General features: G+C 43.0%; 1 protein-coding gene across 2 annotated transcripts in view; it reads left to right on the top strand.

Moving 5' to 3' along the window:
* Nucleotides 1-9,743: 9,743 nt before the first annotated feature.
* The window catches only part of LOC147463341 (Endosomal targeting BRO1-like domain-containing protein), a 36,594-nt gene continuing 29,169 nt past the window's right edge, over nt 9,744-17,168 (top strand). Inside the window, exons 1-7 of one of the 2 annotated variants that reach the window (XM_086488222.1) lie at nt 9,744-10,041; nt 10,236-10,392; nt 10,474-10,641; nt 10,767-11,028; nt 11,108-11,274; nt 11,627-11,776; nt 11,853-11,994. In XM_086488222.1, coding sequence (XP_086344348.1) covers nt 10,348-10,392; nt 10,474-10,641; nt 10,767-11,028; nt 11,108-11,274; nt 11,627-11,776; nt 11,853-11,994 — 934 coding nt within the window. In that variant the 5' untranslated portion in view covers nt 9,744-10,041; nt 10,236-10,347. Of the gene's footprint in view, nt 10,042-10,231; nt 10,393-10,473; nt 10,642-10,766; nt 11,029-11,107; nt 11,275-11,626; nt 11,777-11,852; nt 11,995-17,168 lie in introns of both variants that reach the window. The other variant, XM_086488220.1, reaches the window with a different exon arrangement.

Below are 17,168 nucleotides of genomic sequence, written 5' to 3'. Positions count from 1 at the left end.
CATTACTTGGGTATACAGTTTAAGTAGTGTGATGGTGGTATTGCCTTGTGTCAGAAAAGTTACATAGAGATATTGCTATGTAAGTTTGGACTTGAGGATTGCAAACCTATTGCCACTCCCATGGAAACAAGTTTGAAGTTGAGTCTACATGATGGTGGCGATCCTGCTGATGTCACTCTTTATCAAACTGTTGTTGGCTGCCTCATTTATGAATGCAACACGAGGCTGGATATTCAGTTTGCAGTCTCACAGGTCAGCAGATTTATGCATAGCCCAGGGTCTAAGCATTGGCAGACTGTTAAGAGGATTTTCTGCTACCTTAGTGGCACTTTACATCTTGGCTTGTTTTATCCCAAGGGGGGATCAATGATGCCAGACTTACATGCTTTTTCGGACTCAGATTGGGCTGGTTGTTTTGACACGCGAGTGTCCACAAGTGGTTTTTGTTTCATGCTTGGCAGTTCATGTATATCATGGTTGAGCAAGAAGCAACCTACTGTGGCCACTTCGAGTTGCACAGCTACAATTGAGTGTGTATGGCTCACATGCCTTATGGCTGATTTGGGTGTTGGACAGGACACTGGCAACACTATCTACACTGACAATGAGAGCGCATTGGCAGTTGCGAGGAACCCAGTTTTTCATGCTTGCACAAAGCACATTGAGGTGCATTACCATTATGTCAGGGAGAGGCTCTCATCAGGAGAGATCATCTTGGCTTATGTGCCGACACAAGACAACCTTGCAGATCTTTTCACAAAGGCATTGTCTCGTGAGAAGCTTGAAGCTTTCCGCAAAGCTTTGGGCTTACTCCCCTTTGTGGACTAATCATGTCCTCAGGGCATGGCACTTCCCTTTACTCATGTGCCAGCTCTCGTTCACCGCATCACTCCAGGGGGGATTTGTTACCATATACATGTGGTAGTGATGTGTGTGAACACACTAGGACTGTTGGGGCATCTTTAGGAGGTTTTTTCCCCCGAGCATTGTATATACGCCCATCACTCTAGGGCGGCTATCTATCTTTCCATTGCCCACTAAGTAACACACTCTCTATTGTGTTGAGCTTCCTTCGTCTTCTCCAAGCTGTGTGCGTTTCTCTGCAACCCTAATTCCAACATGTGTGTCACTCTAGTGTTCTTGCATGTTCCCATATTTGTGTTTTTCTTTTACTACACACTTTGACTTGGTGTCAAAGTGCTAAACTCTCTGAGACCTTCCATCACCCACCCATCTTGGTGCCTCTGTTTACGCATGTGCACTCTCTGTGGCTCACACAATTCTTTTCTCCCCTACATTAATGTTATTTTATAATCCACCTTAGCACCTTTAAAAGAATATTTGTCCAACATTTTTAATTATTGCAAAGGTCTCAGCATTTTCTTGTAAAAGTTGGCCACCGAGCATTCTTTTTTGTTGGTTACACTTTCTCTATGTTTGATTATTGGTTGCTACACGTGGGGCACCTCCTCTCCACTCCTCTACTACTTTGCTACTGGACTCTTGGCATTAAGTGCTACCTCCTTTGATATCGGTCTCGATCATAGCTTCTCTCTTGGCTTTGTAGTTTCTCCTTCCTACGTGAACTTCGCCATCAAATTCCTTCAAGTGCTTTTACATTTCAACTCTTTCCCGTTTTGTTCATTCCCTTTGGCATGAAACCACCTTTGGATTGCTCTACCATGGTGTCTTGCTAGTGCTACCAACCCTCGGATTGCTATGTTTTGGTATGGACAACTAGATACTTATGCACTTCCCGCTTTTTTTGCATTGACTTCATGGGGTGTGGGTTTTTGATCTCCTTCGATTGTGTGCTTCCTACTTCGTGAGACTTTGATTTTTTTTAAAATACTTGCCTTTCCTTGTAGTTATAACAATTTTGGCAACGGGAGCCCGATCTTTCACACATCAAAGAAATTGGGCGGTTTTGACGTTACAGTTTGGAAGATGGATGATCATGGTTATTCTTATGGAAACAACTTGTAAGATTGACTTTTGCATCACAACAATGTGATACATGTTGGGTATTCAAGCCCGGATTCAGTGTGTCAAGCCTGTGGGAATTAGCTCTTAGAGCATACAGATGAAACTTCAGTTATTTTTAGCAGTTTGCATGGCAAGATTGCTTTTATATACATATGTAAGGTTTTAGTAAATGTACAAGCAATATCAAGCGTGTCTTTTGTTCACTATGTCGAATCTCTCTCTCTCTCTCTCTCTCTCTCTCTCTCTCTCTCTCTCTCTCTCTCTCTCTCTCTCTCTCTCTCTCTCTCTCTCTCTCTCTCTCTCTCTCTCTCTCTCTCTCTCTCATATGCTCTCTCATTCTTTGTGTGTTGCACGCCTCCAAGGCCTCCATGGATCCTTACCGCCAACACCCACCATAGCTCCGCTGCTCCCAACACTCGTATCAGAGCCCAAGAGCCCAGGCAGGCCAAAGCAAGGAGGCACTCGCAGAGAAGAGTTCTAAACACTATTGAAGAGCCCATAGGTGCAGGAGAACAGACGTTGCATATCAGAACGCTGTTGTTCCCAGGCTAAGAGTTGGAGCAAACAGTGGTCGTCGTCGTCCTCCTACAGAAAGCCTAGTCGCTCTAGGTTGTAGTTTTGCAAGCATATTGAAAGGCACACAAAGTCATCGGCGCTCTCAGCAAGCAGTTCTACTAGCAAAGCCTAGGCAGTGAGCATTGGCATTTCAAAACACTGCAGATTGATAGTTTTTGATAGGCAGCTTTGTAAAGCTTCTCAAAACGCTGTCATCTCTAGCATGCAACAAACAACAACATATCAAGATGTTGTCTATCCAACAATTGCAGAGGCAACACCTTTTCAACAAGCATATCAAAATGCTTCTACAGAGGGTTGATATGCTTAGGGTGCGTTTCAAAACGCCCTCTCGGCGGTGTGGCAAAGAAAGCATTTTCCGAGCATATCAAAAGGCTGTTGTGTAATGCTAGCCATCAACAAACAATAGCATATTAATTCATTCATAACGATGTTTAAGCGTGCGAAGCATTATGTTCTTAGGAGGGGAGATGCGGTGGGGGTGGGCTATGGGGAGGCGGGGGTGGGCTATGGGGTACCAAACGCGTTTCACTCCAGGAAGTGAACTTTCGAAGGGGTTTAGTTAGGGAGTTAGTTCATCTAATTGAAGGAAGAGAGTGGTGTAGAGTGTGGTGTAGAGTCCCCATAGATAAAAAATAAGGGCTTAGACTTTTTTACCGAGGGAAGTCTTCATTGACCAGTAGCTGAGGGGTGGTTTAAGTGAAGGCGGGGCCTAATAATATGGATAAAATGGTGGGTGGGTGGTTGGGGGGGGGAAGGGGGGGGGTTTGCGGCGTCGAACGCAATACAAGGGGTGTATCCCTCAATGGTGTAGCGGAGGGGTGATACTGCGGGTTGCTTGTTTCGATATAAAAGAGTATTGGAGGGGTTAAATTTTAAGGGGGACTAAAATAGAAAACAAGGAGTGAATAGAGGGTTTTTAAGAATAACATGAAGGGTGGTGTTAATTACAAAAAGAGTTGTTTGGTTTCAAAAGAGTTTTTAATCCAAGACTGTGAGTGTAATGTACAGGACTGGGTGTAAGCTGTACATCGGGGGGGACGGGGGGACGGGGGTTGGGGCTGATTTGAGAGCTTGAGGAGCAAGGGGGAGTAGTTTAATTCACAAAATGGTGTTACAAGAGTCCAATTAAAAGGGACAAAAATTGGAATGTAAGCTCCAAAGAAGAAGGGGGGTTTTTAGGATAGGAGGGGTCTTTGTCGCCGGTGAGCTTTTTTGGGGGGGAGGAGGGGCTTTGAGAATCAACTTGCAAAACAAGCGGTAGCGGTTAGGGTAGGGTATAAAGAGTATTTCAAAAAAAATTGGTTTGAATTTTGTTTTTGGATTTGGTTAGAAGAGTGCCTAAGTTTTGGCCATTGGTCCAACATAGGATAGGTTTGTCAAGATGAGAAAGGATGGGAGAGAGGTTGCAGGCCGTATGGATAGGTTTGCCTATTGTAAGGGTAGGATGAAGTCTTCGAGTTTCTGGTGCAAAAGGGAGTTTGAGAATGTTAGGGAGAGGATTTTTTGAAGAAGGGGTTTTGGTCAAGAGAGAGGTTCCTTCCTTATAAGTGATCAATCCAAATACCTTAAGAAGGAAGTTTCTTGGGTAGCCTCTCCGAATGAGCCTTAGGAAGAAGAGGTTTCTCAAACTAGAGAATCCGTCGGGATTACTTTCCCTAATGATATAGCATCTAAGTTCTGTTTTGATAAAAGCTACTTTTTGGTGGAGAGAGTGCAAAGAGATAAAGGTATATATTGGTATGAGTTGAGAGGCTTTTGGTAACAATTGGAATCAAGGATACCATAAAAGTTGAAAGCATGTCCCTTATAGAAGTGGACATCTAGGATGGTAGCTTCAAAGGAGGAAATGATGGGTGAGATCACTATATGTTCTTGTAAAGGGAAGGCGCAAGAAGCGAGGGCTTTGGTAAGTGATTTACGACTTCTTGTCCAGACCCCGAAGGCATCATCTATGAATCTTTTGTAATATGCTAGGTTCAGGCTAAGGATAAGAACAGAGTGGTTTTCTAGGTGACAGAGAAAGAGGCAAGCATAAACCACTGCAAAATTAGATCCCATTGCGGTGCCTTTAATTTGCTTCCACACTTTATCATTGAAGCAGAGATAATGGTGTGAAAGAATAAGGGTGGCAAGTGAGATGATGAACTCTGTTTTTGGGGTGTCGAAGAAGTTAGTGATGGTTTTTTTGAGGGCTATGAGTCCCTCAGTCATAGGGATGCTAGGGTAAAGGGAGGTCACATCGAAGGTAAAAAGGAGACAATGGGGGAGGAAAGTCTGGGAGTGGAGATTGATGATTAGGGATAGCGAGTCTTTCAGGTGTTGCTCTTGTGAAAGGAGGACAGGATAAAGTTGGAAGTGTAGCCATTTGGAAGACAAGTATCCACGATAAGAGCAAATAGGGCGGGCTACAAGCAAGGGTTTGTGTAGCTTAGGGAGAAATTGGATAGCACAGGATTTGAACGGTTTAAGGGATGGTGTGAGGATAAAGGTGGCTTCATCTAGGGTTAGAAGAGTGTATTTGAGGGTGATGGAGTGGAGTAAGGAGGCGAGGTAGTTTAGTGGTGGTGGGGTGAGGGGTGTGTATGTGGAGGGATCATTGAGTTGTTTATAGGCTTCTTGTTCGTACCATTCTCGTGATAGGATGGTAAGGCCAAGATTTTTATCCGCCGATTTAATGACTATTGTGTCATCCATTGAAAGAGTTTTAAGGGCACGCTTGATGAATTTGGGAAATTTTGAGTGGGAAGATTTGTAGTGTACAAGTGCATCATTAAGATTTTGGAGGTTTAGGGATGTGATCCCCTCTAGTGTAGGATCTAAAGAGGGGGGTATCCAAGAGGGGTTAGGGATTTTGTAAGGGGGGGTTTGTTGGATGTAGAAGATTGAAAAAACAGTTTGAGTTGTAAAACTCCTTGCCAAGGAGTCGTGGGCTTTGATAATGAGTTCCGCAGAGGGGTGAGGGGGAGGGGGGATGTATTTAAGTCCTAGGTCTAAGCATTTCTTTTCATCATTAGAGAGGGGATGGGAGGTGAGATTGTGCACAAAGTTAGTACAAAGGTTGTTGACCAAGGTAGATGAAGGGAGCTTACCAAAAATTGTGAGTTCGAAGGCATGGGGATTTATGAGAGGAACCCAAAATTTGTGTCCCTTCCTTCCTCTATTTGTGGGAAGTTTTTTGAAAGGGATGGGGGGGCTCTGTTGGAAACGGATAGGATAGAAGGTGGTGAGGTAGAGATGGAAGGGATAGAGTGTTGAGTGTTTATCCAAAGGTAAGGGAGGAGGGGGGCTTGCTAAAAAGCAAGTGTAACTAAGAGGTTGGACAAGAAGGCCCTAATCCCTCCTCCCTTTTCCTTTTCCCGCATTGTAGGCACGCTTGTGGTTGTCGTCGTCATTGTAGGCACGCTTGTGGTTATTGTCGTCGTCGTGATTGGTGTAGTTAATGTTGTTGTCGCGATTGGTGTAGTGGTTGTGGTGGGTATTGTCATCTTCATTGTCTTCTTGAGGGTGTTATTGTGGTTGGGAGGTTTGGTTAGCTTGTTGTAGGGGAATGGCTTGGATTTTGTTTTAGGGTTGTAGGCAGAAGGGATATTTGGTGTAAAGAGGTTATGGATGCAATTGAGGGGGTGTTTTGGGTTTGTGATAGGCTTATTAGGAGGCTTGTTAAGAGGGGAGTAAAGGAAGGGTTTTTTGGAGGGCTGGGAATGGGGAGGAGAGTGGGGTGGTTCGTGTTTTTTGAAGAGAGTTGAGATTGTGTGGGTCTTTGGGGTTTTAATATAGGTTTTGGTGGGGGATGAGGGAGGGTGTGTAAGGTGGGAGGAAGAGGAGAGAGAGGTTCTAGGGGGGTAAAAGGGAGCTTTGGCCGGGGCACGGTTTTTTGGTGACTTGGTGAGAGGGGTGTTAGTGGTGAAGGGTGAGGAGATAGAGGGTTTGATGAGAGGGAGGGATTGGAAATGTTTGCGAACTTCTCTCTCTCTCTCTCTCTCTCTCTCTCTCTCTCTCTCTCTCTCTCTCATATTTGCTCTCTCATTCTTTGTGTGCTGCACGCCTCCAAGGCCTCCATGGATCCTCACCGCCAACACCCACCATAGCTTCGCTGCTCCCAACAATGGTATCAGATCCCAAGAGCCCAGGCGGGCCAAAGCAAGGAGGCGCTCGCAAAGAAGAGCTCTAAAACGCTATTGAAGAGCCCATAGGTGCAGGAGAACAGACGTTGCATATCAGAACGTTGCTGTTCCCAGGCTAAGACTTGGAGCAGACAATGATCGTCGTCGTCCTCCTACAGAAAGCCTAGTCGCTCCAGGTTGTAGTTTTGCAAGCATATTGAAAGGCACACAAAGTCACCGGTGCTCTTATCAAGCAGTTCTACTAGCAAAGCCTAGGCGGTGAGCATTGACATTTCAAAACACTGCAGATTGATAGTTTTTGAGAGGCAGCTTTGTGAAGCTTCTCAAAACGCTGTCATCCCTAGAATGCAACAAACAACAACTTATCAAGATGTTGTCTATCTAGCAATTGTAGAGGCAGCACCTTTTCAACCAGCATATCAAAATGCTTCTACAGAGGGTTGATATGCTTAGGGTGCATTTCAAAACGCCCTCTTGGCGGTGTGGCAAAGAAAGTATTTTCCCAGCATATCAAGAGGCTGTTGTGTAGAGCTCGCCATCAACAAACAATAGCATATTAAAGAAATACTCCAACGGGTTGTTCCACTTTGACGAGCATCTCAAAATGCAGCTGCAAATAAGTGGTCCATCGAGGATGCTTTGACAAATTTTTTGTGATAAAGCAAAGTGGATCGGACGGAAAGCCTGTGAAATTAGTGCTATACCTATAATAATATCGTATAGTAAAGGTGTCACAAGTAGCAAGGATCTCGTAAGAAATCACCTTGTGACTTTTTTGACGGTTTTACTTCAAGAACGTGGTATACAACTTTAAATTCAAAGCTCATCCAGAAGGAAAGGAAAGCACATTCAACGATTCTCTCAGAGCACTTGCTACAACAACATATACAAAGTCCAAAATTGTTTTTCCTTGTTAAGTGTCATAGACTTATGGTTTGTCTTTTGTCAACAAAATTATCTTTTGCAGTCAAAGCCTCTTTTACTTTATCTATTGTCAGTCATGCCATGATAAAAAATTGTACGGGTTAGACACTGCCACACATACATAAGTGGTAAGACCTCCCAAAACATTTGTTCTCAGTCCATTTTTTGTCCCGCTTCTCATGAGGTTACTTGGGTACACCTTAAACCCAAGGTTTGGCAGCGAACCAAAAACTCCATTTAACGGTAGCCTAACAGTAGCACCAAGTTATGGATACACCAAAATCCTTGGTTGTGAGAGAACCTAAAACTCACAGTTGATGAGTATACTGAAAACTCAAGATATCATGAGAGTGATGTAGTTCGGGCTTTGGGCGAGGGGGGGGGGGGGTTGTTGGGCATTCAAGCCCGGATTTAGTGTGTCAAGCCCGTGGGAAGTAGCTCTTAGAGCATAAAGATGAAGCTTCAGTTATTTTTAGCAGTTTGCATGGCAAGATTGCTTTTATATACATATGTAAGGGTTTTAGTAAATATACAAGCAATATTGAGCGTGTCTTTTGTTCACTGTATTGAATCTCTCTCTCTCTCTCTCTCTCTCTCTCTCTCTCTCTCTCTCTCTCTCTTTCATCTGCTCTCTTGTTCTTTGTGTGTTGCACGCCTCCAAGGCCTCTATGGATCCTCACCCCGACACCCACCATAGCTCCGCCGCTCCCAACAATACCTCCTACCATTTTGACTTCCTCAATTACTGCTTCTGCTTTGATGACTCCTACCTTCTTAGTCAATTGATTTTTTATTAGATCTGGTACTCGATCATTGATTGTTATTCAAGCCATGGTTGAAACCCAGAACAAGACTAGTCGTGAGGTGTGTTCCTTTCTCTGCATGAACTGTGCAGATTCCATGATCTCACCTCTTACTTCATTTTGATCATCGCATAAGGTCTGGGACTACCTTTGCAACTTGTATGAGACAAGTACCTCTCGTTGGATCCTTGATCTAGGGAAGACTTTGTTCAATCTACAATACTGGTACTTCTCTTCTATTAAAGCTCTTATTTCTTATACACAATAACTTTGAGACGAGCTTTCTGTTTGTGGCAAGGTGATCACTTTGGAGGACACGACTACTTGACTTCTGGCTTACCCTCCACTCCAACATTTTCTATATGGAAAATTGACCCATTTCACGATGACAACTAGGAACCATATCTCAACAATGATAGACACATGTACACACCTCTCTCAAGGGTTTTGCATGGAGAATGACCTAAATCTAATGCCCATCTGAGCTTAACATTCAAAGTCTTAGAAGAGAATAAAAAAGCATAAATAAAGACATCGCAGATAAAGACTATAATCATAGCTAAAAAGGGGCTACGTAGAGTTGAAGTGAATTCTTGGAATGAGTCAAAATGGAGGGATTCTTGCATAGGTTGAAAAGAATGGGGGGCCAATGCAAATTTTGGTGAGAGATAAAATATGTCACCACAATAAAGGCAGGAGGAGATGCAACCGAACTATGATAAAGTGACATAGAACAATAGTTTCATAATGTAAATGTCACTTTTACATTATATTATCTGTCGTCTACAATGTGAAAAGTCACCAATGATCTACATAGGTGGTGGTCCGTAGTGATTGCTTGTCTTAGCTACTTTTGAGAGAGTAAAACAAGGTAAATAGTCACAATGGCCCCCCATAAAAGATTGGGAAAGTGCTTATGGTCCTCGAGTTAATGCCCCCACTTAAACATAGATAAGATGCTAATTAGAAAGTGTGTGGCCTTGTAGTGAATGGCTTTCTCAAACACTCAATTGAAAGTATGAAAAAACATCATTGACTTTTTCATATGGCCCTAATCAACAAGCTTAACCAAATGGTGTCCAATTGCTACCAAGAGTTCCCGGAGTTCACTTAGGCTTTATGTAGGCCAAAAAAATGTGTTTACCATCATTGACTTTGCCATGTGGCACTAATCACGCTTAAACCGATGGTCCACAATTGTGTGTGTGAGAGAGAGAGAGAGAGAGAGAGAGAGAGAGAGAGAGAGAGTCCCCTCCGGGATTAAACTCCATAGGAATAGTAAGGATGGAATATATTCTGGGAGTATGAGAGAGAGAGAGAGAGAGACAGAGAGCCGGGATTAAACTCCATAGGGATAGTAAATATATTCTGCGAGTATTGGCATCGAGTGGCAACATTGAGTCGTGCATAATAATACGATTTCTGTTGGTACGCGGCATTCACGTCATCGTCAGCATTCGGAACCACGGCAACGGAAAGGTTAGCAGCAAAAGAGCAGCTTCCCGCACCGCCATTGCTAACTCAGAGCATTAGGAGGAACTTTTAGTACGCGATCACTTGAGGAACAGCTCTGCTTCTTCTCTCATTTGAGCTTAATCGCACCTCCATCGTCATAGCTTGTCAAGGTTATTCAGTTCTCACATTTCTTTCTGCTTGTTTCTTGTTTGATCTACATCTTGATTTTTCTGTCTAGCTTCTTTTCTCCGTAGGCTAGAATGCCATTCTTTCTAGCGTTAATGCTGCTGCTACATGACGTTCCTTTTCCTCTAGAGGCCGTGCATTGATGACTTTACCCTTTTGATGCCTTTTGATCAGGCAGTGCTGATTGCACCACCGAGTATTTTATTGAGGTTTTCTCCTTTCGTAACCTCAAATGTGACAAATACATGCACACCGATCTCATGCCATCTTAATATTTACCTGGATAACAAATGTTGCTGCACTACCAAGATCCCGTCAAGCTAAAAACCAAGAAGGTAATCTTGGTTCCACTCATACATTTCAGCAGTCAAATGTCTGGCTGTAAATCTGAGTTTTGGTTCTGATGTCTTTTGCAGGTAATATTTGAAGACACATACTATGCAAGGGACTCTGGCACTTTAGAGCAACTCAAGGAACTGACAACAAGAAGAAAAGCTGTCGAAGACTTTCTCAATGGTTCCAATCAGCTTACACCGGCGATTGCAAGAGAGATGGCAGGCGGTGTTTCCTCTCCAATTTTGCAGGTAGGTTGGTTATGTAATCTGTTTTGTTTGCATCTTTTTTCAACTTTAACCGTCTGGCTATGCTTAGCTTCTGGGCGCATTGACAGAATCATGCTTTTATTGTCATGAAAATTTTGATGCTGCAGGACCTTCAAAAAGTAGAAAGATACATACCCTTGTTGCAGAACCTTGTTGTTCGTGTCGAGTCTTCCAGCAGCAATGCACGCGTTCCTCAATGGACCTCTGAATTGAAAATTCGTTGGACCAGTGTTTTGACCAGTTCTGGTCCTTTTGGGCTTGCAGCTCTGAAGTTTTATCGCGTGGATAACCTAAGATTTGAGCTAGCAATGGTGTTTTTCCTATATGGAGGCTTGCTACGTGAAAGAGCCTTGGAAGTTTTATCTACAGGTCAAGTATTGGCGTGTGTGGTAACTGGTTTTGACCATGTAGACTTCATGTTCTTTGACCTATAAGTTTTGAGATGCAGACCTGGTTGAAGCTGCAACCTTGTTCAGAAAAGCAGCAGGAGTTTTTCAACATATGGCAAAAGATGTTCTTCCACCACTGCAAGATCTGCCATCATCAGAGCGGATTCCTGAAGTCACTTCAGCGATGGTCACCGTCATGTGCCTTGTCTGTCTGGCAGAAGCACAGGTTAAGTGCTGAACATGGTATTTTCTTGAGTGGCATTGCATATTTGCTTGGGATAAAAAGTATGGGAAGCAAGCTCGTTAAGGAGGACGTTCTAAATTTATCAATAGAAACATATTTTCTCAAAGCTCGAGTCACAAATTGGTATTGATGATCATTAACATGTCTTTCTAAGCAAGCTAGATCAGGAAGATGGTCTAAGCTGTCACTAGTACCATATGAAAAGAAAGTAAAAAGTTTCTGGACCTTACTGTTTTTTACACAGTCTTTAGATTATACACATAATTTGTTTGTGAAGCTTGGGGTGGGACATTCATCCTACATGGCTGATGCCAAGAATGTTGTTTTGAAACAGGCTGTCATTGTACGAAAAGCTGAAGAGAAGGCAACCAGTGGAAGTTTGTTGGCAAAATTGCACTATGGGGTTGTGCAATTCCTAGAAGAGGCAAATAGCCTTCTTCTAACTCATTCTAGCGAGTTTAGTGATATATCAGATAAATTAAAGGTCAGTGAACCAAACAGAGTTCTAAATCTGGGAACTTTGCCACTATAGATTCTAAAGCTTATATTATATTTTGCAGAGATTTATTAACACATGCATGATCTTGCATGAGGCACGCAGTCAGGTCTATATAGCAAATGAGTTCAAGAAACAGGAAAAACTAGGTATTGCTGTTGGTATATTGCGCTACGCTATGAATAAATTTCAGGGGAAGTCTCCTGGTAAGTTTGAATTTTTTACTCTAGTGTTTACAGTGATATATAAATGTTAACATGCATGTTTACCACAAGTCGTGGGCTTTTGCTATTAATTGAGTCTGTGTGCTTTTTTGTCACATTGCGATGTGTTTTATATATTGTTCTTTATTTCTATATCCATGGAAATCTGATGACCTGCACGATGTGTTTTGTACATGGTTCTTTATTTCTGCATTTATGGAATCGGATGACCTGAATGAAGTAAAGTTTCTCCCTTCACTTCTCTCTAATAATAAAAGTATGCAATGGGTCCATGTCGTTATAAGTCATGACATTTTGGACTGAAGCTTTGCAGACTCATTAAGGACATAGTGCCATCTTGGTAAAAATTTGTTCCAATTTTCTGGGATAAAGTAGTATTTGCCAAAGGCATCTCTTTTATCATCAACTGCTCATTCATTGGTCTGAGTAACACCATTCTGCTAGTGTTGTTGCTTTTGCAAGGTCACACCATGTCCTCAGCATTACTGGCAAACTCGGTAGTGGTGGTTGTTCATCCAGGCCTAATGCGAGATACCATTAGCTATCGTTGTATGGTTGTACAATTGGAGTTTTGGTTTGGTATGGTGACACGTAATAGAATCTAGCTGGCCATGCATGTTACAGATTTTCGTATATTGCAGCTTTTACCTTTCTCGGAGGATTATTAGAAGGATTTTGTATGAGCATGGATGGCATACCATGTATGTTGTATGTTTGGTTATATTCTAATTGTCCTGCACAGTTGATGCTAGACGTGATAGACACCAGTTTTCATACAATCATCCCCTTCGCTTGGTTTCTTTTACCTAGAGAATGTTCCTTTGCACTAGCGGAGAGAGATACAGAGTTTGGGAGGTGACTAATCTGTGATGTAGCGAACAGAGCTGTCTCCATGTGGGGCTGCTGATGAACACGAACAGGGAGATCTTGGGCACATCAGATGGAAGAGGTATCTATGGCTGAATGCTGTCTGCAAAAATGCAGATAGGGTAGCCAGACGATGGCTGCAAATTGTGGGGAAAACGCAGCTATGGATGCGGGAAATGATGGGGAAGATGATGGGCAGCAGGGGCAGGCACTATGGACAGGGAAGAGTGGGGCAGCACTTTGTTAGTTGCCAAGGATGGCAATAGCTGCTATGGGCTGTCGGAAATGCCTGGAAAGGACTGCTGAAAAAAGCCAGGGCTCCCAGATTCACTGAGAATATGGCGCTAGGGCTGAAATGTGGTTTGCATTTATACCTACTAAATAAAATCTGCCCTTGAAACTTTTGAGTTTCATAATCCCCCAAAACGAAAAACGTGCTCACAGTTTAGGGCTATTTTATGAAACTATCTCTTAAATAGGAACACATTCTGGTCTTGTCCTAATCTACATGCTAGTGTGACATGTCAATTTAAGTGTGATAAAACCTGTCAAACACCTCATACAAACCATTTAATCCCCTAGGCTCTTTAGACAAACCTTGGCATGTGGCACATAGCTATGTACATGTGACATTTCCTCCGGCTTAAGGTGAGGCACTGCTGAGGCACTGCTGAACTCATTCCCGCACCTCAAAATGGTCTCCGATGGATGATGTCTTTGCAATCTACAAAGAAACTGGATCGTTCGGGGATGGTTGCGATGTAGGCTCACTAACGCTTTCATCTTCGACAATGATTGCCGCGGATTGGAGCTGAAACCGGCAAGTCACCTCACAAGGTGGTAAAACAATGCAACAACGTAACAACAAAGGGAAAAACAACAAACGGAATTGAAAGAGAATACTTTAGATAAGACACAGTGGGTTAGAGTTTCTCACTTAGAGAGATTGAGATTGACCCCCTCTAATAGGCATCCCTTGTGGTATTTCTATCCATGTTGATGACTTACGGCGGTTACAACTATGTGTGTGAGCCCCCACACACAATCTTAGTACAGTTGGCAACCGACGTCAAATATATATATTCAAACGCCAATCGAACGTCAAATGCAAATGAGTTTGATTTGAATCCCTAGGTTCAATCAAACATGACTCTAATTTTTTAACTCGAAGAAAAACAAATCTACAATCAACTTTTTTTTGTCAGTGTCATTACATTGATCAAGATGAATCGAGAACTAATGATCATCGACCGTTGTGAATCGCAATAGAAAATTTTATTAATCATTTAAGTAAAGAAAGATGGCTATTGCCATCAATTAGCAAACTCAACGAGTCGTACTTAAAGATAAAGAGTTAAGACTCAAGGCTGCAGAAATGGAACTTTGGACTCAAAACTAATGAAAACCACCAAACATAATAGGTCGGAAAAAACCATTGTCAAATTTTCCATGGAAAGTGTCACGAGATTGTGACAACCACTACATATATTTTCAGGTTTCTTTCCCTTGTTTTTTTACTTTATTTTTGAGACCCTCTTGTTAAAATCACAAATGCTCAGACATTGCATGGCCAGTGTGAAATTGTCATTGGCCAAGAGTCTCACCCGCAGTTAGGAAGGGCAGGTCGCCAGGAGATGGTTGGGCCAGTTAGCAGTGAAATCCGAGCCGTAAAAAGTTGGCTATGCTCGTTCAAAGTCATTTAGGCCCCTCGCCAGGACTTTATAAGTTGGTGGGTACTAGGAAATTAAACCAAAGGGAGTCAAATGGACACCTGGCAGTAGGGAAGCTGCATGCAGGCCAACACACACTTTCCAGAAGCCTCATCCAAGAGGGGGTGTCCATTTTTGAGCGGGGGCTGTTTTTTGGACTTCATATTACATAAGTGTGCTACACAGTGTGTGAGACTGTGAGTAGCGGGTGTAGGTGATCACAACGTTAATGGAAAGCTTGCCTTCTCCCTTGCTCTATGTAGCGCCATGATTTGCTCTCGCACATCTTTCTCTCCCCTTTGCGCATATGGTAATGCCCCACTAGTTGGGCTTCTCAGATGACCATGTACAGTTCTGGGGGTGTTATGTGCGTTTGCCAAGGCAAGAACCTTCTGTACAGGAACCGGATTAGCTAATTGCTAATCCCCTTTAGGTACGCACAGTTCCATCGAGAAGGAATGCGAAAACAAAGAGTTCTCTCGTGTGAAAACTCGTCCGATTTATAGGGGAACTGTCCCATTGTGTGCGGGAGCTCTTGACACATGCGTAGACGTGTTTGCTTCATGCAAATGATACGAAACAGAAAATTACAGCCTGCTGTGATTTTTTGTAGGTTTAGGGTTTCGCACCTTAACTGCAAGGTAACGCTAGGGGGGTCTCGGGAAAGCCTTGGGTACTTGTACAGGACAATTGAGAGAGATTTCCCGCGAGGAATTTTGTCTAGTTCAAGGGGCAAGCGACCCTACACGTGCGAGAGCTCAAGGGCTCACTTCTGAAGTGATGGGCACGCGAATCGGAGCGCAAGACAGAGAATTACAGCTTGCTATAATTTTTGCAGGTTTAGGGTTTTGGCTAGTTTTGATGCCTACAGGTCCCATGAGCTTTTGGGAAGCTAGGAATCATTGAACAGGTATTTTGGGTGCAAATTGGAGGCCAATAACAGAGAATTCTGCGTGCTGTAATTTCTTGCCAGGTTTTGTAAAGTGCTTTGAAGTGCGTGGAAAGTCAATGTTTACTTGGGATTTTGTCCATGGAGACTTCTATTGTGGTTATGTTGCCAAAATCGGGTTAGAGTAGGGGAATTTCAGCCCGATAAAAGTGGGACAGCTTGTAGAAGTTTATAGGTTTTTCTCAAGTGCAATAAGAATAAAGAAATACCGAAAGGGGCGCCAGTTTTTGGGGCCTATAGGGTGTCGCTGGCTGCTTGGGAGCGCTCTAGCTACCAAGTTGTGAAATGTTGAATTTTAATCACAGGTTTATTCGTGAAGTTTCTTTGTGTTGTAAAGTTCAAGTAAAGTTAATAAAGTAATGATGGGGTGAAAACGAAAGTCTACCGCCCTACGGGCTGGTTCCATGGTTCCATCGTTGGGATAGAATCACTTTTTCCTTAAGAAGCGAGCCTTGGTTGGGTTTTGGCGAAGACAGAAAGCATATAAACTCGGAATTACACTATAGATGACAAGACAAATGACTCCAGGGAAGAGGGTTCCTCTTTTCAGTACAAACAGGTCGTATCTCCAGTGTTCGAGGTTGGCGAGAATTCATGGCAACCACTGTCTGTACCTTTTGTTGATTTGAATGCTCCTGTAACCGGCTTGGACACTCCAAGTGAGAAATCAATAGCAACAGGCGAACAGAAACTTCATAATCATTGAACTTTAATAGTGAGAGAGAGAGAGTCGACACGGCCTGACGAAGTTCTGTGCCCAGAGGTATTGGCCCCAAAGTTTTGCGCCCCTTTTATTTTTCATTAATCATTGCAAAGTACAACTCCCGAGGGACCTCTTCTCTCAGACTCTGTGTCTAGATGCTTTGCAGAGTGAGGCCGAAAGGGCTCTTATAATTTTTTTTACAAGGGATGCCAAAAGCAGAGCCCCAAAAGCTTCAAACTCAAAAGCAATAATCCCCAAAAGCAACTGGCTAAAAATCTGCAAGTAAAGTCAGCCAGCACAAAAAGCGGAATTCCGTACAGGCTGCCACATCAACACTGTTAGCGCAAATCTCAGAAATCCGTACTGTTCTGCCACGTCAACAGCCAATGCAAAATCAAGAGAGTCCGTACTACTGCCATGTTAGCGTCCGTACCGTATTTGCCATGTCAACACCTGTCTGGGTGGTCATGCCACGTCATCACTTTGTGGCATTGTCACAAAGTGATGACGTGTCTACGGACAGCAGAAACCCTAATTTCTGCTTGAAACCCTAAAATTCTTGCAAACGATAATTTTTGCCAAAAACCCTAATTTCCGGAAATCGCGGAGGCTTATTAAATAATAATTTTATAAAAAGAAAAAGAAAAAAGATGAGCGACGTAAATTTTGCTTTTTCTCTACTTAATAAGAAAGGGAGAGAGAATGCTTTTGCTTTCAAGTTTTGACTCTCTGTGAGAGAGAGAGCAATTGCTTTTGATTTGAAGCTTTTGGGGCTCTGCTTTTGGGCATCCCTTGTAACCTTTAAATTAGTGGTGAGGGCCTCACTTCTGAGGGCATCTGGACGCAGAGTCTGAGAGTGAAACCCTAGCCACTCTCTTGTACTTTGATCCGATTAATATAAAAAGAAATACCGAAAGGGGCGCCAGTC

The sequence above is a fragment of the Adiantum capillus-veneris genome, chromosome 2 (assembly GCF_014529385.1).
Source record: "Adiantum capillus-veneris isolate H3 chromosome 2, ASM1452938v2, whole genome shotgun sequence".
Lineage (NCBI taxonomy): Eukaryota > Viridiplantae > Streptophyta > Polypodiopsida > Polypodiales > Pteridaceae > Adiantum > Adiantum capillus-veneris.
Note: the sequence above shows the minus strand (reverse complement) of the source record. Positions and strands in the feature narration are given on the sequence as shown.